The 27,988-nt window shown below is 37.1% G+C and overlaps 1 protein-coding gene across 1 annotated transcript in view; it reads right to left on the bottom strand.

The window, feature by feature from the left end:
- Window positions 1–8,673: 8,673 nt before the first annotated feature.
- The window catches only part of LOC117290151 (neurogenic locus notch homolog protein 1-like), a 47,425-nt gene continuing 28,110 nt past the window's right edge, over window positions 8,674–27,988 (bottom strand). The window contains exons 11-29 of the mRNA XM_033771405.1: window positions 24,941–25,187; window positions 23,078–23,133; window positions 22,397–22,516; window positions 22,087–22,206; window positions 21,840–21,962; window positions 21,106–21,222; window positions 20,855–20,977; window positions 20,605–20,727; window positions 20,360–20,479; window positions 20,121–20,237; window positions 19,870–19,992; window positions 16,503–16,631; window positions 16,068–16,184; window positions 15,114–15,236; window positions 14,414–14,530; window positions 12,600–12,716; window positions 11,619–11,741; window positions 10,391–10,507; window positions 8,674–8,795 (exon numbers count right to left, since the gene is read on the bottom strand). Of these exons, the coding sequence (XP_033627296.1) occupies window positions 8,674–8,795; window positions 10,391–10,507; window positions 11,619–11,741; window positions 12,600–12,716; window positions 14,414–14,530; window positions 15,114–15,236; window positions 16,068–16,184; window positions 16,503–16,631; window positions 19,870–19,992; window positions 20,121–20,237; window positions 20,360–20,479; window positions 20,605–20,727; window positions 20,855–20,977; window positions 21,106–21,222; window positions 21,840–21,962; window positions 22,087–22,206; window positions 22,397–22,516; window positions 23,078–23,133; window positions 24,941–25,187 (2,354 nt within the window). The remainder of the gene's footprint in view (window positions 8,796–10,390; window positions 10,508–11,618; window positions 11,742–12,599; window positions 12,717–14,413; window positions 14,531–15,113; window positions 15,237–16,067; window positions 16,185–16,502; window positions 16,632–19,869; window positions 19,993–20,120; window positions 20,238–20,359; window positions 20,480–20,604; window positions 20,728–20,854; window positions 20,978–21,105; window positions 21,223–21,839; window positions 21,963–22,086; window positions 22,207–22,396; window positions 22,517–23,077; window positions 23,134–24,940; window positions 25,188–27,988) is intronic.

The following is a 27,988-nucleotide window of genomic DNA, read 5'->3' as shown; positions in this document are numbered from 1 at the left end:
CCACCGTTTTGACATGGGCTTGGCTCACATGGATTTGTCTGATTAACTGAATGAAAACATGCAAAGTATTGCCAACAAATCAATGAAATATTTACGAAGTGACATAATAATATGTATATCTACCTCATGGAATGAAGATCCCAAATTATTTATTTGCATTCAAATGTTTTCATTGAATTTTCTTAATCATGTACCGAATGGACTTGCCGCACAAAGAACAATTGAAATTGAACAGTTTTCGGGAAGTGCCTTTTTTCTCAATTAATAATGAGCTTCGGTCAACATTATTGCAATGGAAGTTTCTTCCCTGTGGTCAAATATGTCACTTCGTAAAATTAGGATTAAAAAGAACAAGCACCATGGTGCACATGAACTAATTAATGGATGAAAGCACAGTCCAAAATGACAGATTGAAACACTGCAAAATGATATGAAAGGGCGTGGAAGCCATTGGAGTGTAGTAAGATACCAGTGCCGCTAGAAAAAAATAACCTCATTGAGCTGGTGTGATTTAGGTCCTTCGTAAATAAAGATTGTTTTAACTGTACAAAGAATGATTCAGACAAACAAGATAAGACAAAGTCGGATGGAGACAATAAAATGATGAACAGGAATCAGTTGATATGAAACGAAACAAGGAAGACATAATCAGATGGCTCAACGTCATTTCTCTCTTTAAAAATACAGCATGGAACTGCATACCATAGTGGGTAATTGAGAAGCAACTTTCAAATTTGTTGTAAGTATATCTTTGGTCTTTTTTTTTTTTTTTTTCAACTTTCAGATCACCCCAGTTGTTAGAAATACTCAAGATGCGCAAAAAAAAAATAATAATAATAGAACAACTCCAATATGATGTGTTTGAAATACATGGTATGTATCAAAAAGTAGTGCTGAGTGGATTTGAAGGAGGGGGCGGTGGCGTAACTAAAAGAGAGCAGACTGGCATGAGCATGCCCACTCGAAACCTTTGCCCATTCCCATTGTCCACGGCCCATAGAGGTAAAACACAGTGCACAAATTAATGTTTAAATACATTATAAAAGGCCCTCACAATTAAAGAATAAATATATAAATAAACTTGTTCATTGTTATTTTAATTACCCTCTTGTATCCTTAATGTATTGATCCAACGGTATATTTGTTAATGTTCCATTGAAGATGTTTGTACTTTGTTTTTACTGGTGATAAATAAAGCGACAACGTAGGCCTTACCCGGGTGTTGTCTATATATATTCCCTCAACTTTATACTTTCCCCTTAATAATATTGTGGTGGGCAATCCACAATGTCACAACAAGTGCAGTTCCTACCTAAAAAATAAACCTTCCCCATGTGTTGCCTATGATAGTTTTTCTTAAAATTTCCTTATAAAAACATTGTGGGGTGAACCCAAACACTCTAAAAGTACCAACAACTCACCACACAATGTCCGTCCTGAGATCACAACTACCATCACAAGTCAGTCTTGTGTAATATTAGCGAGGTTTAGCTGCACGTTACGTGAGCAAAAACGTGAACATCCACTTCAAAGAGTTGTGTTGTTTCTAGGTGACGTCACCACTAGGGGCTTTTTTATTTTACGTATGAGGTGAAAATGGTAACTTCGCGTATTCTAAAAACGTGAGATTTTAACAACACAATAACTGACGTTCACGATTACGTTGCTCGCGTAACGTGCAGCTGAACTTCCCTACTAAAGAGTGTCAATACTGCAAGTTCTCATAATTATCATAAAAGTGTGGACATCAATATTATTTAATTCAAAGCCAACCCTTAAAAACCCATAAGGAACCTTACCAGGAAGAGAGCAGTCTTGACCAGTGTAGGCGGCGGTGCAGACGCAGGTATACAATGGTGATTGATTGATACATGTTGCTCCATTTTTACAGGGTGCGCTCACACAGACGTCTGAAAGTTCAGAAAATAATACAGATGACTACATTTATTACTTTATTAGCCAATAGCAGTGTGAGGAGCCAACCTTTACAGCGAGTTAATAACCGGGTTCTTGGCTGGCCGCTGTTAATGGACCGAGCAAAACAAAAAATGTATATGCACCAAGAAAACTAGAGTTGAATATTCAAATGAGCAACTGAAACAGTGTTGTCATTTCAAAAAAGGTAGAACAATATTTTTGGGTGTAAAAATACAACTCTCTTCCTTGCATGGCTTAAGCAATTAAATCAATGACCCTGTGACTTGGATAAACATGCACAAATAATAATAAATAACACTAATAATTTATTTTTTCAAAGCGTTTTACATGCACACAAATCTCAAGATGCTGCACACAAATTGTTTACATAATTATTATAAACATTATGCTAAAAAGAAATCAGCAAAATACAGCAAGACTACATTGTAAAATAAGACACAAAAAAACAATGAGATAAAACAACAACACAACAATGAGATACATAAACACAAAGTGAACATAAATTATTTCTTTGGAATTGCCCAAGAGTCTTTACTATAGGTTTTATCCGTCAAATTCGGCAAACGAGCATTCAAATTCATTTTCACGCGCTCGAATTAAAGCTGTTTTGCCTCTCCAGTTTCTACTGCGTTTCAAAATCAGAATTCTGCCATTCAATTTCGTTTTGAGTCGAGTCAAATTCCTTTAGCCCTCTGTTCAATTTAGCGTATCGTCATTCTTTTTCTGTACAGACACTCCTCAAGAAGCGACTGCGAATTTGAATGCTACTTTGATGGATTGTTGAATTGAATGATCATTTTGTTAAATCGAATGACGCAACATTACATTTGACTAATCATAAAACGAAATCGAATGACCCTTTTCTGTAGCATTCGATTTCGTGCGAAATAGAGTAGCTTGGTCGTTAAATTGGTTGCTCACTTGCCGAAATTGTCCGAGAAAACCTATCTGTTATAAATAATGAGTAAGTTTTTAACCTGAAGGAATTTCACAGTTCAACCCGGAGAATCCATTTTCGCAGACACACCGATAATGGAAGTCAGAAAGCTGGTAGCAAGTGCCTCCATTCTCGCATGGCTGCACAGAACAAAGATCTAGAGGGAAAAAAAAACATACATTATTCTACAATCAAGTTAGCCAATTGTGGTTGTTGGTGTCTTAGCATGCTTCTTGACTTTGACATTACTAATTCTCAGAAAAATATTCAACGCGAGGAGCATTGAGATTGTGAGTGATCAGATGAATTGCATGGTTTGGGAACTATTTCCCACAGTTTATGCACGCGAGATGTCTTGACTTATAATAATAATATCGAAGTTTTATATAGCGCACGTATCTACCAAACAAGGTACTCAAGGCGATGAGTATACACAAACTTTAATAAAGATAGACTATTGCATTGATGAATTATGAGACCTAATTATTTAGCACCTAACAAGGTTTGTTTGTGCTACGGCGCAGACAGCAGCCACAGCCAAGAACACCAATTATTTAGCACCTAATAAGGGTTTAAAATGTGCTACGGCGCATACAGCAGCCACAGCCAGGAACACCGGGGCCAACCCCTTCTCTTTTCAATAAGTGCCTGGTTTATTTTACATAGGTCCCATTCGAAGTGTCTTGCTTAAGGACACAAGTGTCAAGGCTGGGGATTCGAACCCACACTCTGCTGATCAGAAACACCAGAGTTTGAATTCGGTGTTCTTAACCGCTCGACCAGTTTCGTTTAGTTTAAGGACGGTGGCACGAATTTCACGCGCTTGCATATATTATTATTGACACAAATGTGATCCTTTTTTAGGCAACCATGATAGACACAATTCTTTAATACGTTCAAATAAATCGTAAACATAAGTTGTTGTGTGCGCACATGGTAGTTATTTATGCATGTCCATGCTTGTTATCGTGTACGTACATGGTCATGTCATACAAAATCGTTAGTGTGTACGTACACCAGTTATTTTGTACGTACATTATAGTGGCGAACACGCACATGCACAGCTTTCGTGTACGTTAAAAATAGTTAAGGTGTAATATGTACGTACATGCTAGTTATCGTACACCTATTGTCAGTTATCGTCTGCGTACAGTAGTGATCATGTACATGATAGTTACCATGTAGACCCATGTATAATAATTAGAGACGGCCTTTTTTGTCATGTGGTGAACAATAAGATGGTGATCAACAATGATTGTTATACCTCTATAGAAATTGTGAAGTTTGATTGGTCGAGAACCAATCACGTGCCGTGCAACAAATACGCATGTATCCTGGCTAAAGATGCGTGCTACGCGTAATGCAGAGCACGTCGGGTAACATGAAAAGTCATGTACACCGGTGTACATCACCTTGATCGTTCCCACCGTTGGTCGATTTCCACCGCTGTATGAAACACGCGCGGGTTCGAGGGAACTGTCAGGAATTGTTTCTTGTTCGTCTGCTAATTAAACAACGAATGCTCCGTCGTAAATGTGTAACATTACAACAGAACTTCGAGAACAGGAATATTAATGTTACCAAGGTATAACAAAACAATTGTTGCACGCTGTGATCGGGGTCCATGGGTTTTGTACACCCTCGGGGGGAAATAGCACCCTCGGCTTCGCCTCGGGTTCCATTTCCCCCCGTATCGTCATTCTTTTTCTGTACAGACACTCCTCAAGAAGCGACTGCGAATTTGAATGCTACTTTGATGGATTGTTGAATTGAATGATCATTTTGTTAAATCGAATGACGCAACATTACATTTGACTAATCATAAAACGAAATCGAATGACCCTTTTCTGTAGCATTCGATTTCGTGCGAAATAGAGTAGCTTGGTCGTTAAATTGGTTGCTCACTTGCCGAAATTGTCCGAGAAAACCTATCTGTTATAAATAATGAGTAAGTTTTTAACCTGAAGGAATTTCACAGTTCAACCCGGAGAATCCATTTTCGCAGACACACCGATAATGGAAGTCAGAAAGCTGGTAGCAAGTGCCTCCATTCTCGCATGGCTGCACAGAACAAAGATCTAGAGGGGAAAAAAAACATACATTATTCTACAATCAAGTTAGCCAATTGTGGTTGTTGGTGTCTTAGCATGCTTCTTGACTTTGACATTACTAATTCTCAGAAAAATATTCAACGCGAGGAGCATTGAGATTGTGAGTGATCAGATGAATTGCATGGTTTGGGAACTATTTCCCACAGTTTATGCACGCGAGATGTCTTGACTTATAATAATAATATCGAAGTTTTATATAGCGCACGTATCTACCAAACAAGGTACTCAAGGCGATGAGTATACACAAACTTTAATAAAGATAGACTATTGCATTGATGAATTATGAGACCTAATTATTTAGCACCTAACAAGGTTTGTTTGTGCTACGGCGCAGACAGCAGCCACAGCCAAGAACACCAATTATTTAGCACCTAATAAGGGTTTAAAATGTGCTACGGCGCATACAGCAGCCACAGCCAGGAACACCGGGGCCAACCCCTTCTCTTTTCAATAAGTGCCTGGTTTATTTTACATAGGTCCCATTCGAAGTGTCTTGCTTAAGGACACAAGTGTCAAGGCTGGGGATTCGAACCCACACTCTGCTGATCAGAAACACCAGAGTTTGAATTCGGTGTTCTTAACCGCTCGACCAGTTTCGTTTAGTTTAAGGACGGTGGCACGAATTTCACGCGCTTGCATATATTATTATTGACACAAATGTGATCCTTTTTTAGGCAACCATGATAGACACAATTCTTTAATACGTTCAAATAAATCGTAAACATAAGTTGTTGTGTGCGCACATGGTAGTTATTTATGCATGTCCATGCTTGTTATCGTGTACGTACATGGTCATGTCATACAAAATCGTTAGTGTGTACGTACACCAGTTATTTTGTACGTACATTATAGTGGCGAACACGCACATGCACAGCTTTCGTGTACGTTAAAAATAGTTAAGGTGTAATATGTACGTACATGCTAGTTATCGTACACCTATTGTCAGTTATCGTCTGCGTACAGTAGTGATCATGTACATGATAGTTACCATGTAGACCCATGTATAATAATTAGAGACGGCCTTTTTTGTCATGTGGTGAACAATAAGATGGTGATCAACAATGATTGTTATACCTCTATAGAAATTGTGAAGTTTGATTGGTCGAGAACCAATCACGTGCCGTGCAACAAATACGCATGTATCCTGGCTAAAGATGCGTGCTACGCGTAATGCAGAGCACGTCGGGTAACATGAAAAGTCATGTACACCGGTGTACATCACCTTGATCGTTCCCACCGTTGGTCGATTTCCACCGCTGTATGAAACACGCGCGGGTTCGAGGGAACTGTCAGGAATTGTTTCTTGTTCGTCTGCTAATTAAACAACGAATGCTCCGTCGTAAATGTGTAACATTACAACAGAACTTCGAGAACAGGAATATTAATGTTACCAAGGTATAACAAAACAATTGTTGCACGCTGTGATCGGGGTCCATGGGTTTTGTACACCCTCGGGGGGAAATAGCACCCTCGGCTTCGCCTCGGGTTCCATTTCCCCCCGTATCGTCATTCTTTTTCTGTACAGACACTCCTCAAGAAGCGACTGCGAATTTGAATGCTACTTTGATGGATTGTTGAATTGAATGATCATTTTGTTAAATCGAATGACGCAACATTACATTTGACTAATCATAAAACGAAATCGAATGACCCTTTTCTGTAGCATTCGATTTCGTGCGAAATAGAGTAGCTTGGTCGTTAAATTGGTTGCTCACTTGCCGAAATTGTCCGAGAAAACCTATCTGTTATAAATAATGAGTAAGTTTTTAACCTGAAGGAATTTCACAGTTCAACCCGGAGAATCCATTTTCGCAGACACACCGATAATGGAAGTCAGAAAGCTGGTAGCAAGTGCCTCCATTCTCGCATGGCTGCACAGAACAAAGATCTAGAGGGGAAAAAAAACATACATTATTCTACAATCAAGTTAGCCAATTGTGGTTGTTGGTGTCTTAGCATGCTTCTTGACTTTGACATTACTAATTCTCAGAAAAATATTCAACGCGAGGAGCATTGAGATTGTGAGTGATCAGATGAATTGCATGGTTTGGGAACTATTTCCCACAGTTTATGCACGCGAGATGTCTTGACTTATAATAATAATATCGAAGTTTTATATAGCGCACGTATCTACCAAACAAGGTACTCAAGGCGATGAGTATACACAAACTTTAATAAAGATAGACTATTGCATTGATGAATTATGAGACCTAATTATTTAGCACCTAACAAGGTTTGTTTGTGCTACGGCGCAGACAGCAGCCACAGCCAAGAACACCAATTATTTAGCACCTAATAAGGGTTTAAAATGTGCTACGGCGCATACAGCAGCCACAGCCAGGAACACCGGGGCCAACCCCTTCTCTTTTCAATAAGTGCCTGGTTTATTTTACATAGGTCCCATTCGAAGTGTCTTGCTTAAGGACACAAGTGTCAAGGCTGGGGATTCGAACCCACACTCTGCTGATCAGAAACACCAGAGTTTGAATTCGGTGTTCTTAACCGCTCGACCAGTTTCGTTTAGTTTAAGGACGGTGGCACGAATTTCACGCGCTTGCATATATTATTATTGACACAAATGTGATCCTTTTTTAGGCAACCATGATAGACACAATTCTTTAATACGTTCAAATAAATCGTAAACATAAGTTGTTGTGTGCGCACATGGTAGTTATTTATGCATGTCCATGCTTGTTATCGTGTACGTACATGGTCATGTCATACAAAATCGTTAGTGTGTACGTACACCAGTTATTTTGTACGTACATTATAGTGGCGAACACGCACATGCACAGCTTTCGTGTACGTTAAAAATAGTTAAGGTGTAATATGTACGTACATGCTAGTTATCGTACACCTATCGTCAGTTATCGTCTGCGTACAGTAGTGATCATGTACATGATAGTTACCATGTAGACCCATGTATAATAATTAGAGACGGCCTTTTTTGTCATGTGGTGAACAATAAGATGGTGATCAACAATGATTGTTATACCTCTATAGAAATTGTGAAGTTTGATTGGTCGAGAACCAATCACGTGCCGTGCAACAAATACGCATGTATCCTGGCTAAAGATGCGTGCTACGCGTAATGCAGAGCACGTCGGGTAACATGAAAAGTCATGTACACCGGTGTACATCACCTTGATCGTTCCCACCGTTGGTCGATTTCCACCGCTGTATGAAACACGCGCGGGTTCGAGGGAACTGTCAGGAATTGTTTCTTGTTCGTCTGCTAATTAAACAACGAATGCTCCGTCGTAAATGTGTAACATTACAACAGAACTTCGAGAACAGGAATATTAATGTTACCAAGGTATAACAAAACAATTGTTGCACGCTGTGATCGGGGTCCATGGGTTTTGTACACCCTCGGGGGGAAATAGCACCCTCGGCTTCGCCTCGGGTTCCATTTCCCCCCGTATCGTCATTCTTTTTCTGTACAGACACTCCTCAAGAAGCGACTGCGAATTTGAATGCTACTTTGATGGATTGTTGAATTGAATGATCATTTTGTTAAATCGAATGACGCAACATTACATTTGACTAATCATAAAACGAAATCGAATGACCCTTTTCTGTAGCATTCGATTTCGTGCGAAATAGAGTAGCTTGGTCGTTAAATTGGTTGCTCACTTGCCGAAATTGTCCGAGAAAACCTATCTGTTATAAATAATGAGTAAGTTTTTAACCTGAAGGAATTTCACAGTTCAACCCGGAGAATCCATTTTCGCAGACACACCGATAATGGAAGTCAGAAAGCTGGTAGCAAGTGCCTCCATTCTCGCATGGCTGCACAGAACAAAGATCTAGAGGGGAAAAAAAACATACATTATTCTACAATCAAGTTAGCCAATTGTGGTTGTTGGTGTCTTAGCATGCTTCTTGACTTTGACATTACTAATTCTCAGAAAAATATTCAACGCGAGGAGCATTGAGATTGTGAGTGATCAGATGAATTGCATGGTTTGGGAACTATTTCCCACAGTTTATGCACGCGAGATGTCTTGACTTATAATAATAATATCGAAGTTTTATATAGCGCACGTATCTACCAAACAAGGTACTCAAGGCGATGAGTATACACAAACTTTAATAAAGATAGACTATTGCATTGATGAATTATGAGACCTAATTATTTAGCACCTAACAAGGTTTGTTTGTGCTACGGCGCAGACAGCAGCCACAGCCAAGAACACCAATTATTTAGCACCTAATAAGGGTTTAAAATGTGCTACGGCGCATACAGCAGCCACAGCCAGGAACACCGGGGCCAACCCCTTCTCTTTTCAATAAGTGCCTGGTTTATTTTACATAGGTCCCATTCGAAGTGTCTTGCTTAAGGACACAAGTGTCAAGGCTGGGGATTCGAACCCACACTCTGCTGATCAGAAACACCAGAGTTTGAATTCGGTGTTCTTAACCGCTCGACCAGTTTCGTTTAGTTTAAGGACGGTGGCACGAATTTCACGCGCTTGCATATATTATTATTGACACAAATGTGATCCTTTTTTAGGCAACCATGATAGACACAATTCTTTAATACGTTCAAATAAATCGTAAACATAAGTTGTTGTGTGCGCACATGGTAGTTATTTATGCATGTCCATGCTTGTTATCGTGTACGTACATGGTCATGTCATACAAAATCGTTAGTGTGTACGTACACCAGTTATTTTGTACGTACATTATAGTGGCGAACACGCACATGCACAGCTTTCGTGTACGTTAAAAATAGTTAAGGTGTAATATGTACGTACATGCTAGTTATCGTACACCTATCGTCAGTTATCGTCTGCGTACAGTAGTGATCATGTACATGATAGTTACCATGTAGACCCATGTATAATAATTAGAGACGGCCTTTTTTGTCATGTGGTGAACAATAAGATGGTGATCAACAATGATTGTTATACCTCTATAGAAATTGTGAAGTTTGATTGGTCGAGAACCAATCACGTGCCGTGCAACAAATACGCATGTATCCTGGCTAAAGATGCGTGCTACGCGTAATGCAGAGCACGTCGGGTAACATGAAAAGTCATGTACACCGGTGTACATCACCTTGATCGTTCCCACCGTTGGTCGATTTCCACCGCTGTATGAAACACGCGCGGGTTCGAGGGAACTGTCAGGAATTGTTTCTTGTTCGTCTGCTAATTAAACAACGAATGCTCCGTCGTAAATGTGTAACATTACAACAGAACTTCGAGAACAGGAATATTAATGTTACCAAGGTATAACAAAACAATTGTTGCACGCTGTGATCGGGGTCCATGGGTTTTGTACACCCTCGGGGGGAAATAGCACCCCCGGCTTCGCCTCGGGTTCCATTTCCCCCCTCGGGTGTACAAAACGCCATGGACCCCATCACAGCGTGCAACAATTGTGTATTGATTCTCAACTGGGACAACTTCACAATAGGTTCCTGTGTATCCATTGAAGCACTCACAGAAGATAGAGTTCCCGGGTAATGTGATACAATTTGCATTGTTTTTACATGGAGAAGAGTCACAGGTATCTAAAGTTAAAATTATAATTGTGTAAAATTTCCATGCATAACCATCAGAAGGTAATTCCACTTTATGGGTAATTTGTCGTAGCGACTGATTTCTTTGAACCAGCGGGTAAAATTACATTGAGTTTTCTGATAATGGTAGTATACTGTGTTCCGTTATAGGACAAATGGTATGTACTCATACTAATTGTTAGCACAAAAAAACTTACTTGGTTATGAACAATCGAGAGCTGTTGATAGTATAAAACATTGTGAGAAACGGCTCCCTCTAAAATTGCATAGTTTTTGAGGAAGAGGTAATTTCTCACTTTTAAATATCGAAATACCTGCCGCCGTTTTAGGGGAATTAAAAGCACAGAAATTATTTTGTGCAACATGGGTGTTATTTCAGAACAAACACTTCCACATAATATACCTAATAGGGTGCCACATCTGTCACCTATGTAACCATCATTGCACAAACACACAAATGAATAAGTTGACGACGATCTCAAGCATCTTCCATTTACACAAGGGCTAGAAAGACAAGGATCTACAGAAAAGAGAAAAGATAAACTGCTGGCAGATCTACTGGACTAATTTTAACTACTTTCTCTTTACTCAGCCCTAGCGCAATAACTCCATAATTTAATTCAAGGTAGGCAAGCTGTAAAAAGCTTTTGTATTGTTTTATTTATGATCTTTCTTTTGGCAGGGGGTCCGGCTATTGATGTATCAAACCGTTGTTTGTGCACTTCAGGGAGGGATAGGGTCAAGAGTTCTGAGCAATGGTTCTGAGAGGAGGGGCTCCACAAAACCATGACCTCCTCCCCGCCGGCAGCTGTAACACGATTGAGCCTCCGGGGTGGTTAAGTACAACGTTTAGGGTTGATCTAAATCCATGCAGCAAGTAACCTAAGAAGTGATGAAAGCTGAAAGGTGGTTTTTGTTTTTATTTTTTACTTTTTTTTAAGAATTGCCTGTTCAAAAGGTTTATTATTTTTACAAGAAATAGAATAAGACAAAAACCTATACCTCTTCAGCTGCTGTTCGTATAGTGCAAAACAAATAAGCATTTGACCTGAACTTCAGAGATGATTTCGCTCTAATGTTCTCTCTCCAAGATGGCACTTACCTGCAGGTTGTATTTGACATGTGGTCCCTGAATACCCAGGAAGGCAGAGACATGTATAGGATGTAGAACTGGAGGTCACACAGGTACCTCCGTTCAAACAGGGATTGGAACTACAAGCTCCAGCTGTATCAGAGAGTTTGAAAAAGTATTTGCACAGAAATGTTCATATTAAGTCAAAATGTTAGAATTACCATTGTTTTAATAAAGGATCATAAACTGTTTTTGTCAAAGTGAAAAAGATGGTTTAAAGAAAGAAATTCTCAAGAAAGGTACAATCAAAGTCGCCTGTAAAAGTTTTATCGGAGTACAAAGCCTACTTATTGAGAAAAAAAAGCAATATTTTCATCAAGATTGTTTGAATCCATCCATTTTTGGCTAGTTGACAGCGAATATCAACCCCATCTCTGGCTGTGATGAGGGTAGTATTCAAACCAACACCAACGATTTTTGGAGATTCCAATCTGTTTATATACTTTTGATTGATTCTGACCATAGGGGGCAATTCAGACAAATCTAACCGTTTCGTACGATGCTTACTATTATTCCCATTTATAAATGTTTATCTAAAATCCTATCTTGTAATAAAGTTGCATATTTTTGTTGAAACGGGCATATTTTTTTTTTTTTTTTTTTGGGGGGGGGTACGCAATTTATTGTTAAGATCAATACCAGGGCGTGACCTTAATGTTAATGGATTTACTCTTTTTTATGAAACAATGATGAAGAAACAAATTATATAAAAAAGAAAAATAGGAAGAAAAAAACCCAGTAGGACTTCACTGATCTTCTTTCTCTTTTGGACAATCACTGATAGTTTGAAACGAGACCATATCTTGTTGAATTTTGTAAATATCTTTCAGTTACTGTTATGAAAACAACCAAACGTGTACCTTCCCGTTAAGAGCTATCATTGGTCAAGAGTTTCCATTGTTCAACATCAAAGATGGCGGCTTTAAGAAAATATATAAACACATGTTGTACCTGGTGGTATCTCACACCTTGTGCCAGTGTAATCATTATTACAAAGACATTCGTATGAGAATGATGTCGAGGATTTCAAGCACACGCCAGATACACAAGGGCTAGACAGACAAGGATCTACAGAAAAGTAAGAAACAAAAAAACACTCGACTAATACTACTTTGTTGCTCTAAGAAGCACATGCTTATATATTTTTACGAATTCTAATGCAAAATAATGTAAACTTAAATATCCAAAGGAGGCACATGCGCGCATTTACATTTCTACAGTCTGCTTTACAGTCTAGAGAAACAAATGCACGTCAGAAAGAAAGCCTTTTGCAGAAGATACTGACTATGCAAATAAAAAAAATTGATATTGTCAAGATTTTCTATTAAAAAAAATATATATATATTAATATTCTTTAAAAACTATAGTTGTATGCAAGTCTTTGCCAAGTCTCAAATGGAGGAAATTTTAGATCGTTATCCCGAAATGTTGCAAACCTTTTTTGTTTCCAGTTGCCAGACACGATTTTTCAATTTTGAACTGTCTCACAAGAAAACTATTATAACCGACCCCCCCCCCCCCGAAATAAAAATAATAATAAAAACATTTTAAATTAGATAAACATTGTAACTGTTGGTTTAAAAAAAAACAAATAGACACCTTGCATAGCGCGAAACGCTACTACACTGACACGCCCGTTTTCACGCACAACGATCAATTCGTCCAATCATTTGCCTCTTTTGAACCCAGTGAAGGTGCTTTTTGACCCCAGTGTCGGTGCTTTTGGACCCGAGTGTGGGTGCTTTTTGAGCGTGTGACGTCACATCCAAGAGCTCTATACATTACAGAACGAACCCATTCAAGTATACCTCTAAGAACGTCACATCTTTCACCCTGGAACCCGTCATCACAAGAGCAAAAAAATTAATAAGTTGACGACGATCTCAAGCATCTTCCATTTACACAAGGGCTAGAAAGACAAGGATCTACAGAAAAGAGAAAAGAGAAACTTCTAGCACATCTACAAGTAAGGCTAATGTTATCTCACCTGTGCTGCTCTTTTAAAAAACTAAATTGCTGCTATTCTAAGCGTAGGAGTTTTCCATACTCCGCAGAGGCATAATAACTAGGCAATTTTATTTCTTTTAAAACAGAAGGGGCTCCCCACCCCCGCCCTCCTTCCCTGCTGTTGAAACAACATATTTTCAGTATGGTTAAAGTGCACACTGGGGAGGGGGTGATCTACAGATCAGCAAGGCAAAGTCGGGAGTAATTGTTATTTTTAACTATAAATAGCTCCTTTTGAAAGAAAAAAATCCTTTTCTGCAAAAAAAAGAAAAAGACAAAATAAGACTAAGAGAAAGAAGAAAACACTTTTTTTTCTTGGGGGGGGGGGGCTATTTTCAGATTGATTAAATTAAATCCCCAAAAACCTTTTGATTTACAGTTTTAAATTCCAAGTTTGATATATATTAAAGACACTGGACATTATTGGTAGTTGTCTAACACCAGTCTTCTCACTTGGTGTATCTCAACATATGTATAAAATAACAAACCTGTGAAAATTTGAGCTCAATTTGTCGTCAAAGTTGCGAGATAATAATGAAGGAAAAAACACACTTGTCAAACGAAGTTGTGTGGTTTCAATACACACTACTAACAGCTCCCCAGTACTCGCTACCAAGTAAGGTTTTTATGCCAACAATTATTTTGAGAAATAACCAATAGTGTCAACTGCCTTTAAAACATAGTGGTTTTTTTTTTACAAAACTGTTAATTTACAAAACCCCAAAACTTTACAGAACAAACACTTCCACATAATATACCTAATAGGGTGCCACATCTGTCACCTATGTAACCATCATTGCACAAACACACAAATGAATAAGTTGACGACGATCTCAAGCATCTTCCATTTACACAAGGGCTAGAAAGACAAGGATCTACAGAAAAGAGAAAAGATAAACTGCTAGCAGATCTACTGGACTAATTTTAACTAGTTTCTCTTTACTCAGCCCTAACGCAATAACTACATAATTTCATTCAAGGTAGGCAAGCTGTAAAAAGCTTTTGTATTGTTTTATTTATGATCTTTCTTTTGGCAGGGGGTCCGGCTATTGATGTATCAAACCGTTGTTTGTGCACTTCAGGGAGGGATAGGGTCAAGAGTTCTGAGCAATGGTTCTGAGAGGAGGGGCTCCACAAAACCATGACCTCCTCCCCGCCGGCAGCTGTAACACGATTGGGCCTTCGGGGTGGTTAAGTACAAAGTTTAGGGTTGATCTAAATCCATGCAGCAAGTAACCTAAGAAGTGATGAAAGCTGAAAGGTGGTTTTTATTTTTATTTTTTACTTTTTTTTAAAGAATTGCCTGTTCAAAAGGTTTAATATTATTACAAGAAATAGAATAAGACAAAAACCTATACCTCTTCAGCTGCTGTTCGTATAGTGCAAAACAAATAAGCATTTGACCTGAACTTCAGAGATGATTTCGCTCTAATGTTCTCTCTCAAAGATGGCACTTACCTGCAGATTGTATTTGACATGTGGTCCCTGAATACCCAGGAAGGCAGAGACATGTATAGGAGGTAGGACTGGAGGTCACACAGGTACCTCCGTTCAAACAGGGATTGGAACTACAAGCTCCAGCTGTATCAGAGAGTTTGAAAAAGTATTTGCACAGAAATGTTCATATTAAGTCAAAATGTTAGAATTACCATTACTTTAATAAAGGATCATAAACTGTTTTTGTCAAAGTGAAAAAGATGGTTTAAAGAAAGAAATTCTCAAGAAAGATACAATCAAAGTCGCCTGTAAAAGTTTTATCGGAGTACAAAGCCTACTTATGGAGAAAAAAAAAACAATATTTTCATCAAGATTGTTTGAATCCATCCATTTTTGGCTAGTTGACAGCGAATATCAACCCCATCTCTGGCTGTAATGAGGGTAGTATTCAAACGAACACCAACGATTTTTGGAGATTCCAATCTGTTTATATACTTTTGATTGATTCTGACCATAGGGGGCAATTCAGACAAATCCAACCGTTTCGTACGATGCTTACTATTATTCCCATTTATAAATGTTTATCTAAAATCCTATCTTGTAATAAAGTTGCATATTTTTGTTGAAACGGGCATAGGCTTTTTTTTTTTGGGGGGGGGGGGGGTACGCAATTTATTGTTAAGATCAATACCAGGGCGTGACCTTAATGTTAATGGATTTACTCTTTTTTATGAAACAATGATGAAGAAACAAATTATATAAAAAAGAAAAATAGGAAGAAAAAAACCCAGTAGGACTTCACTGATCTTCTTTCTCGTTTGGACAATCACTGATAGTATGAAATGAGACCATATCTTGTTGAATGTTGTAAATATCTTTCAGTTACTGCTATGAAAACAAAGCGCAGAAGAATTTTTATTTTTTTACTTTAATATCAATGATAACACAAGAAAGTAACTGCAGTTTGTAAAATACCTGTAGGTGTATCGCATCTTGCACCAGTGTAACCAGCATTACAAAGACATACATAGGAGAATGATGTAGAAGATTTTAGGCACAGTCCATTTACACAAGGGCTAGACAGACAAGGATCTACACAAACACACAAAGATAAAACAAATTATGAGAGTGATTTTTACAAAAAAAATCTTAGAAACGTAATCGATGCTCAAACCAGCTGGACCATCTAGAGCTGTGCTGGCAGAGCTTCCTATTAAAAAAAATATTAATAATAATATTGACACATGTGCAATAATATAGCTCAGTTGGTAGACCAGTGGGCCTACAGGTACAAATTCCCCTCCAGTAAGTTTGTCTTTGTTCACATCAACATTGAATAAACAAGGCATTAATAATAAACACCATAAATGAGCACTATAGCCTCAAAGTTTCTCAAGATCCAAAACTTACCTATGTTTGGTGTTTCACATCTGACCCCAGAGTAGCCAAATTGGCAGATACAAGAATACGTCCCAGCAGCAGAATTAGTACAAAAACCTCCATTCAAACACGGACCGGAACTGCATACATTTCCAGAGTCTTAAAATGGGGAAAAAAATATAATAATAATAATAATAATAATAATAATAATAATAATAATAATAATAATAATAATAATAATAATAATAATAATAATAATAATAATAATAATAATAATAATAATAATAATAATAATAATAATAATAATAATAATAATAATAATAATAATAATAATAATAATAATAATAATAATAATAATAATAATAATAATAATAATAATAATAATAATAATAATAATAATAATAATAATAATAATAATAATAATAATAATAATAATAATAATAATAATAATAATAATAATAATAATAATATTGAAAACTTATATAGCGCACGTATCTACAAACAAGACGCTGAGTTTATACAAACTTTCAGAGAGATATAATAAATTATTGAAGAGATGGATTATGAGACCCAGTTGGGTAGCACCTTATATGAGTTTACAAGGTGCTACGGTGCATTCAGCAGCCATAGCAAGGAATCATTCCTGACTTATATAGTTTATGTCTTTGTTAAAAAATAAAACAAGAAGTATTACAGGGTGCATCAAAGCGTTAGCTGAACCATTGTGACAACCTACAGGTTTACACACCATCTGAAGGCCAAGAATGACTTCTTGGGTTCAAAAGTGAACCAACTGCATTTATGCACCACAACTTCAAGACAGTGGTGCTCCATGATGCATGACCCTGGAATGTAACCCAAGGTTTCATTGGAAAGCACAAGGCTTCGGCTTTTAAGGGAAGATACACTATAGGTAATTGTAAAAGACCATTGTTCTCACTTGGTGTATCTCAACATATGCATAAAATAACAAAGCTGTGAAAATTTTAGCTCAATTGGTCATCGGAGTTGGAGAAAATGGAGAAAAAAAAACACCCTTGTTGGACGAATTTGTTTGCTTTCAGACAGGAATAAAATACTTCTGACTAGAAGTCTTCTATTATTTTATTGAGAAATTACCTCTTTCTCAAAATCTATGCTATTTTAGAGGGAGCCGTTTCTCACAATGTTTTTTACTATCAGAAGCTCTACAATGCTCGTTACCAAGTCATTTCTTAAGTTAATCTAATTTGTTTTGAGTAAGTGACCAAACGTGTAACTTCCCTTTAAGATGATGCCATGCTTTTTGCTGGTAAACATTATCTTTTTTAGACACCCTGTGTAGCAAATTGTTGTTATACTGTACTTTATTGATGAACACAATTTAACTCATTTTTTGTCCTTCGCTCTGTTTTTTTCTTTTTCGTTTTTTCTTTTTTTCTCGCGAGACAAGTAACATCTCGCAGGCGTCATTGCACTCCACTAAACATTTCAATTTGAGCATTATTGCTCTCCTAGAAAGAATTATAACATCTACGAAAAAAAAAATAGTCAAAAAGATCACTTTGGTCTTGAGGTGTGTATTCGTTTCTCAAGTTTCCAAAAGGAAAAAGACAAGTTCTGTAGTTTTAAATAACACACCAAACCATCTTGAAGACTGGGAAACTTAAACATGGTTTAGGAACAACAAGACGAACATCCCTGAAATTAGTGATAGCAAGACATGTCACTTTTATTCATAACGATGTAATGTCCTTGTGGCTTTTGGGGCGGCATATCGTTTCAAAATTAACTTTATTTTGATTTCAAATTTATTGTGTTGTTCACATATGAAAAACAAATCTTCTTTAAGCTTTGAGGACTACTTATTTTCACAATTTGTTCCAGAAAAGCCTGTAGCACATTGACATACATAGCTCGTGGTTCCAGTCAAACATATTGCCCCGTTCAGACATGGGTTTGAAAGACAAGGAGGTGTTGAACTTGAAACTGCAAAGCAACAGAAACAGTTTCTTGGTGGCATAAAAGTCAAACAGACAACAACAAGGGATGAATGTATCAGCTACATGTGTCCAAGTTTAGACTAAAGGAAACAAAATGTTTCACTTATGTTAGTCCTGCTCGACCTCTTATCTGCCTTTGACACAATTATTGATGATGATGTGTTAATTTTTAGGCTGAGTAATACATTTGGCACTGTCTTTAAAGACACTGGACACTTTGGTATTTATCAAATACCAGTCTTTTCACTTGGTGGATCTTAACCTACATTATGCATAAAATTTCTGTGAAAATTTGAGCTCAATTGGTCGTTGACGTTGAAAAAACACCCTTGTCACACGAAGCTGTGTGCTCTTAGATGCTTGATTACGAGACCTCAAATTCTAAGTCTGAGGTCTCGAAATCAAATTCGTGGAAAATTACTGCTTTCTCGAAAACTATGTTACTTCAGAGGGATCCGTTTCTCACAATGTTTTATACTGTCAACCTCTCACCATTACTCGTAACCAAGTAAAGTTTTATGCTTATAACTATTTGGAGTAATTACTGCCTTTGTCCACTGCCTTTAAAGCCATTATACACTTTCGGAACAGAAAAAAACAAATCACAAATTTACAGGGTTTACAGAAGGTAATAGCAAAAGACTTCTCTTGAAATATTATTCCATGAAATGCTTTACTTTTTGAGAAAACGTTAAAACAATATTATTATCAATTCTCGACATCGAAAATTACGGATTATATTAAACACATATCATGGACACAGAGAAACGTGCGGAAACAAGGGTGGGTTTCCCGTTATTTTCTCCCGACTCCGATGACCGATATGAGCCTAAATTTCCACAGGTTTGTTATTTTATATATAAGTTGTGATACACTAAGTGTTGGCCTTTGGATAATACTGTTTACCGAAAGTGTCCAATGGCTTTTAAGAGCAACTTTATCTAAAGACGAGCAAGAATGTGTTAAAAAGATATCTTCCTCACCAGCTTAAATTATTTAAAACCATTATACACTTTCGGAACAGAAAAGAAAAAAAAAGTTCACAGATTTACACATAATTTACAGGGTTTACAGAAGGTAATGGTGAAAGACTTCTCTTGAAATATTATTCCATGAAATGCTTTACTTTTCGAGAAAACATTAAAACAATTATCAATTCTCGTTGTCGAGAATTACTGATTTATTTCAAACACATGTCATGACACGGCGAAACGTGCGGAAACAAGGGTGGGTTTCCCCCGTTATTTTCTCAGACTCCGATGACCGATTGAGCCTAAATTTTCACAGGTTTGTTATTTTTTATATCAGTTGTGAAACACGAAGTGTGGGCCTTTGGACAATACTGTTTACCGAAAGTGTCCAATGGCTTTAAGCCAAAGGATCACAGTGCATGTTTTGTGAATTCGATGACTTACTTTGACAGTTTGTTCCTGTAAAGCCTGCAGTGCATGAACAGACATAGCTATTAGTTCCAGTTAAGCATGTTGCCCCATTTAGACATGGGTTTGAAAGACAAGGAGGTGTTGGGCTTGTTGCAGCTGGAAAGCAAAAGATGGAAGCAAAACTTGAGTGATGTAAGATTGCAAACAATCACAAGAAGTTCAGAACTGAAAAAAAAAAACAATTTGTCATATATAAGAACAGGAGGACAGAAAATATGACTTACTTTGACAGTTTATTCCAGTAAAACCTGCATCACAAACACAGGTATAGCTATTGGTTCCTGGTGAGCAAGTTGCTCCGTTCAGACATGGGTTTGAAAGACAAGGTGTTGGACTTGAAGCTAAAAAGCAGAAGATAGAAGCAAAACTTGAATGATGCCATCAGACAAAGGCATAAAACATTTATAACTGATAGAAAAATTTGTCACATACTAAAACAGTCAGGAGTGAAAAGATGACTTACTTTGACAGTTTGTTCCTGTAAAGCCTGCAGTGCATGTGCAGACATAGCTACTGGTTCCGGTCAAACATGTTGCCCCATTCAGACATGGGTTTGAAAGACACGGAGGTGTTGAACTTGAAGCTGGAAAGCAAAACATAGAAGCAAAACTTGAATTATGTTATTATGCAGTGATGGCACAAGAGCTTTAGAACTGCAAGAAAAATTTGTCACATTTAAAAACAAGAGGAATGAAAATTATGACTTACTTTGACAGTTTGTTCCAGTGAAGCCTGTAGCACATTGACAGACATAGCTATTGGTTCCAGTCAAACATATTGCCCCATTCAGACATGGGTTTGAGAGACAAGGAGGTGTTGGACTTGTTGCAGCTGGAAAGAAAAAGATAGAAGCAAAAACTTTAATGATGTTATATTGCAGACAATGTTACAGAAAGTTTAGAATTGAAAGACAAAATTGTAACATATAAAAATCAGGAGGAATTAAAGGATTATTTACTTTGACAGTTTGTTCCTGTAAAGCCTGCAGTGCATGTACAGACATAGCTATTGGTTCCAGTCAAACATGTTGCCCCATTTAGACATGGGTTTGAAAGACAAGGAGGTGTTGGGCTTGTTGCAGCTGGAAAGCAAAAGATGGAAGCAAAACTTGAGTGATGTAAGATTGCAAACAATCACAAGAAGTTCAGAACTGAAAAAAAAAAACAATTTGTCATATATAAGAACAGGAGGACAGAAAATATGACTTACTTTGACAGTTTATTCCAGTAAAACCTGCATCACAAACACAGGTATAGCTATTGGTTCCTGGTGAGCAAGTTGCTCCGTTCAGACATGGGTTTGAAAGACAAGGTGTTGGACTTGAAGCTAAAAAGCAGAAGATAGAAGCAAAACTTGAATGATGCCATCAGACAAAGGCATAAAACATTTATAACTAATAGAAAAATGTGTCACATACTAAAACAGTCAGGAGTGAAAAGATGACTTACTTTGACAGTTTGTTCCTGTAAAGCCTGCAGTGCATGTGCAGACATAGCTACTGGTTCCGGTCAAACATGTTGCCCCATTCAGACATGGGTTTGAAAGACACGGAGGTGTTGAACTTGAAGCTGGAAAGCAAAACATAGAAGCAAAACTTGAATTATGTTATTATGCAGTGATGGCACAAGAGCTTTAGAACTGCAAGAAAAATTTGTCACATTTAAAAACAAGAGGAATGAAAATTATGACTTACTTTGACAGTTTGTTTCAGTGAAGCCTGTAGCACATTGACAGACATAGCTATTGGTTCCAGTCAAACATATTGCCCCATTCAGACATGGGTTTGAAAGACAAGGAGGTGTTGGACTTGTTGCAGCTGGAAAGGAAAAGATAGAAGCAAAAACTTTAATAATGTTATTTTGCAGACAATGTTACAGAAAGTTTAGAATTGAAAGACAAAATTGTAACATATAAAAATCAGGAGGAATTAAAAGATTATTTACTTTGACAGTTTGTTCCTGTAAAGCCTGCAGTGCATGTACAGACATAGCTACTGGTTCCAGTCAAACATGTTGCCCCGTTCAGACATGGGTTTGAAAGACAAGGAGGTGTTGGGCTTGTTGCAGCTGGAAAGCAAAACAAAAAAGCAAAACTTGAATTATGTTATTATGCAGTGATGGCATAGAGCTTTAGAACTGCAAGAAAAATGTGTCACATTTAAAAACAGGAGGAATGAAAATTATGACTTACTTTGACAGTTTGTTCCAGTGAAGCCTGTAGCACATTGACAGACATAGCTATTGGTTCCAGTCAAACATGTTGCCCCATTCAGACATGGGTTTGAAAAACAAGGAGGTGTTGGGCTTGCAGCTGGAAAGCAAAACATAGAAGCAAAACTTGAATGATGTAATATTGCAGACAGTGGAACAGTTTAGAACTGAAAAAAAATTTGAATGGTACAAGATTCTAGATTAGTTTATAAATTTAAGTTGAGAACTGAAAGAAGGAAAAAAAATCGTATAGTTTACGAAAACAGGTCAGGAATTAAAAGATGACTTACTTTGACAGTTTAGTCCAGTAAAGCCTGCATCACAAACGCAGGTATGGCTATTGGTTCCTGGTAAACATGTTGCCCCATTCTGACATGGGTTGGAAATGCAAGGGTTTGCTGCTGGAGCAACTGGAAAGCAAAATAAATAAAAAGTTTTGATCAAAGATACATTTTTCAAAGACAATCACTAGATTCACCATAGTTTTCTCATAAATCTAGACCTGAAAGAAAAGTTGTCCATGTGTAAAAAACAGGTCGTACACAAACACCACAATGGACCTAAAATGGGCTTATAGATGCTATGTCAGATTTTTGGCCCCAAACATTAAGAAATAGATTGTTTTGAGTGAATGGTATTTCAAAGAGTATCACCCGCTCTAACGAAAACAAGTTGAACTTTTACTTTTAATGGTCAGGAACCATGATAAAAAAAATTAAACGTTTCTTATAAAACGCATAAGAATTGGTCACGTGATATATCGTCGGGATCCCGACGAAAACTAACTTTGAGCACTTTCACTGCTACTAATAATTGGCGGACTTTTTCGAGCAATGGCTCAAATGAAAGCTTGTAACTTTCTCGACCCCCATCAATAAATACCTATTGAATTCTAAATAACAATTTTTGGGTCAAATCGGCCAAAAATCTGACACAACATCTTTAACCATGGCTGAAGAAAACGAACTTACCGATGGAGGACTTCATATTTGTCCAATACGTTACGTATTCCTGGACAACCGAAAACCTACAGAAAAAAATAATGTGTGATTAATAGCCGAAATTCAAGACATTATTCCTTGAAGAATTCTCCGTTTTAGCCCATAAATGCACGTGTAAGGGCTGAATTGTGTGACAAGCAGCAACATAAACATGGACTAGGGTTACTAATGCAATGTTTGACACACTGCCATCTTAGTTATGTCAACCATCGTATTGCATCAACATTCCAAAGCAAATCTTCGTCAGAAATGTTTGGATATCATTATAGGTTTTCTCGGTCAATTTCGGAAAATGAGCAGCCAATTTAATCATCAGCTTATTCTATTTGGCACGAAATTGAATGCTAATGAAAAGAGTCATTCGATTTAGTTTTAAGACAAGTCAAAATGTAGTTTTACGTTATTCGAATTAACAAAAACATCGTTCAATTTAACAATTCATCAAAGCAACATTCAAATTCGCAGACGCTTCTTGAGGCGTGTGTGTCACGAAAAAGAATGACGATACGCTTAATTGAACAGAGTGCTAAAGGAATTTGACTCGACTCAAAACGAAATTAAATGGCCGAATTCTGAATTTGAAACGCAGAAACAACTGGAGAGACAAAACAGTTTTAATTCGAATGCATGAAAATGAAATTGACTGCTCATTTGCCGAATTTGACCGAGAAAACCTATACGTACATTCTCTTTTTTATTTTAGTTTTTATAAATAAAGGTCCTATCTCAAAATCATTTCAACCAAGGTTTGGTTTATAAAACTTGGATTCTGGTCTGTACAAGTGATGCTTGCGGACACATCGGGGTTCAATTTGTTGGCTCTGCTTACCGCGGACTTCTACGCTTACAGCCTTAACAATAAAGTGTTATTAAGGCCACATAATTTACTGTAAGCAGAACCACGGGATTGGGCACAGGAAAAACCTACATAAAAACTGTCTCTATAAAGTTGTGATGGTTTTGAGAACAGTGCCCAATTTCACAAGAACGTTTAATCCGAAAATACTGCTTGACAAATTTCTTTGCTAAGCAAATAAAATAAGTGAGTCACCAGCCACAACAATTTAAGCTTTAGGCTGGTAACCTATTTCTGTTGAGCAAAACTGTTCTCTTTTTCTAATTATGATTTGGGATGCTGACATCCTTACTCGCAGCTATAAGAGCAGCCGTCGATTTCACAAAACTCTTCCTAACTTAAGACGAATCTTAGGACTTAGGACGAGTCCCAACCCTGCACTGTAGCATGCAGACCTTAAGATTAATCCTACGTTAGGACGAGTTACTCGTCCTAACTCGAGATAAGACGAGTCCTAACTTGGTGAAATCGACCCTGAATTGCAAAGGACGTGGCTACAGCGTGTTCGAGAAGGAGCGTGCAAGGTCACATCCAGCCACATCAACCTATTACGACTACGGGGCTAAGCCAGAGATCGAAAGTGTTTGATTTTTCCCCCGAGGGAGAATTCCCGAACTCACATTTGGCCATGGTATCGAATCGACTTGGTGGGCGAGCGCTTTCTGCACAAGCTAATCATTTGCTTAGCAGGTTTGTGTGCTTGATCTATCTGGCCATGTGGCTTATAACAACACATCGTTTTAAGAGTTAAATCAAATTGTATCTAAATACTAACACAGATGAATTTTCACGCTAACACAATGTTTCGATAAGTATGATCTAGTCGTCTTCAAAACTTGTGTAAACTTCATTTAATTTCTGCTGAACACGGCTTTTCTCTTTTCAAAAAGGTTGTGTGCTTCTAATCTCAATAAAATTGTGTCCCTGCAACATGACGATTGTGTGTTCTGGTCGTTTTCAAATTATAGCATACTTACTGAAATTCCAGATCACCAACTAGCTGAACTGGAGCATTCCAAGTGAATGTTACCGGCAGTGTCTTGACGAGCTGTCCGTCTGTGTGTGTGATAGTCCCTTGACCATCGGTATCTCCTGGGCATGCAAGGTGCTGATAATTGCTGTCTGATAGCTGCCAAGAACCCACGACAGAACCATCAAGGACCTGGCGGGCCTGCATGATGACGCCCTTGAAGGTGGTCGTGCTAGGGTTGGCGCTAAGACGAACTACGAACAAAAGGGGGAAAGTTTTAAAGACCTACTTGAACGAAAATGTCATTTCAAATGTTTCAATCAATTAGAAAATCGAATCATATGACTATAAACAAATTTTAATTGTAAAAGTAAAACAAATATTTCGAATACTCTTATCCAGCGCTTTTCCTAAAAAAGCGAAAAGCTCCATTGCGTAATCACTTATGTTACGTAATAGTTGGGAGTTCCAATTTGTGTTGCAGCGTGGAGGTATAACAAAGCAAACTAATACTTATAGACTCTCACGGCTCAATATATCATTCACTGTAAAAGCTACACGCAGAACTTATTCAAAATTGCTTATAAAACAATACTATTATTAGTAGTAGTACGTCAATCTATCTAATCGTGGTTTGTTGATACTCATTAAGTTTACTTCTAAAAAGAGTACACATTTTTGAATCTTCAAAATGCACGAAATATATTATGTATATAAAATAAAATAAACAAACGGACAACCTGTTTTTCCTTTTTTAAGAAATTAAATGGAAGACCACTATTACAAACACACAATGAAAAAAAAATACACCCAACCGATACGTGATTTATAAAAGGCATATTATGTGTTTCATTTGTATGACTCCGTTAAGGTTAACAGTTAACTATAACACATGGTTGCAATATCACACAGGGTTCCATAAGTATTGATCAGTACGAGAAAGTTGAAATATAAAATAAATAGAAACTTTCTTAAAACATCAAAACAAAAATCAAAGCACTACATTTGAAGAATTGTTCTTCATGCAAAGAAATCAAACCATACGCAGTAAAACAAATTGGGTTCATATTTTTTAGGATTATACGTCTGAATTCCAACTTTTTCTGATAATGGGTAGGCCTATTTATGCATGACCTCCTCAAAAAAAAACAAGGCCGGCTTTTTATAGGATTTTCCACCCCGACAATCTCTAAGCCTATAAAAAGAAGGTGAAATGTGTATGGTACTTTTTCTTCTTCTTTCTAACACGTCTACAAAAAGTCAAAAGCCAAACACTTAACAGTCTCTTCAATTCATAGATTAATGTGCACTCCACATACACACAGTAATCGAAAATATTTTCGTGTTGTTGTTTAAAATATACAAAAGCCTCCCCGTACAAGAGAGAGAATGGGTGAGTGATTTTCAATTGAAGTTTGGTATTTGGCAATTTATTCACGGAACTCTAAATCCTTCGACCCGAAATGCATCCTTTTGGGACCTTGAGAAGAAAACAAATATGTAGAGTGCAGACGGTGCTGGGTTATTTGGAACCGGTCCGTGTTTGTGTAACCTTTTCAAATGAGTTTGCAAATTTACTTCATTATATTGAACGTTCTAGAATTTCTTGGTTATATTCATTGCTGGTAGAATTGGACACCACAAATAGTTCCTTGTTCATGTGTTTTAAAACTATATATGCGCAGTGTAACCTGAGAACATTATTCGAATCAACACAATGAGTATGGACTTGAAACACTATGTGTTCTTAAACACGTCTTCGCAGGTTTTTTTATCTCCAATTTTGAAGAATATGATTTGCCTTTAAAGGGAAGGTACACGTTTGGTAATTACTCAAAACCAATATTAACTTTAAAACTGACTTAATAACGAGCATTCGAGAGCTGTTGATAGTAAAAAACATTGTGAGAAACGGCTCCCTCTGAAGTCACATAGATTTTTTAGAAATGGGTAATCTCTCACTAAAATATTAAAAGACTTCTAGCTAGAACTAGAAGTCTTTTATGATTCCGATCTGAAAGCACACAAATTCGTTTTCTCGCAAGTTCGATGACCGATTGAGCCCACATTTTCACAGGCTGTTCTTTTATGCTTATGTTTGGATACACCAAGTGAGAACACTGGTCTTTGATAATTTCCAAACGTGTACAGTGCCTTTAAGTAACATTTATCTTCTTTGTTTGTATTTTTTTTTTTTTTTCTTTTTTTTTTTTTTTATGTATATTATATCAATAGTATGTCTGGGTCTCTGTTTTTTGTGAATTTGATTTTATTTTATATTTTAGGGGACCTCGTTTGTCCAATTAAAAACTATATTTATACGAATTCCATATACTATTTGGTACTTGCCCCTTCAGGGGATCCGTACTGAACAAATTATTTTCATATTTTTGCTTTCTCGGGTTGGATTCGAATCCACAAATCACGCAGCAGACGTTTTTTTCCGCAAGGACTAATCAATCAATCTTGCAGAAAAAGACATGAACTTCCCGAAAACCAGGTGCTGTGTGATCAGAGTCAGAAGGAATGTTAATAGAAGGTCCAAGTAACTGTATTATGGACCTGTTATATTACCAGTATACATTGAGTGCATTTACATTAGAGCTTTAGTTTTTCTAAGGATTCGCCATATTAATATTCATACATTTGTTTGTAATTATTGTGATTTTAGATACTTTTAAAGCGTTATTGGAAAAACCGTAAAACGTTTTTAGATAACTGACAACAGTCATTACGCCCTGTACACAAGATATTGTGTTGTTGTTGGACAACAATGTAGCAACGTGTTCGTCTCTGACCATATTTGTTATGGGTAGTGTAAGGAAAGGCACTTGAAAAGTGTAACCATTTTCAGGATTTCAGAACGGTAACACGCTCAACTGCATTAAAAAAATAGTAGTACTAAAACAATATTGTAGTACTATGCATGATCCTGATTTACATTACAAAGCCTATATCGTCATATAAAATCGCACCTTGCTATTCTAATCCTCTAGTTTTACAAAGATTGCTTTAATTATTTAACATAAAGATGTCAGGTAGAAGCCCAGGTTCA

The sequence above is a fragment of the Asterias rubens genome, chromosome 5 (assembly GCF_902459465.1).
Source record: "Asterias rubens chromosome 5, eAstRub1.3, whole genome shotgun sequence".
Classification (NCBI taxonomy): Eukaryota; Metazoa; Echinodermata; class Asteroidea; order Forcipulatida; family Asteriidae; genus Asterias; species Asterias rubens.
Note: the sequence above shows the minus strand (reverse complement) of the source record. Positions and strands in the feature narration are given on the sequence as shown.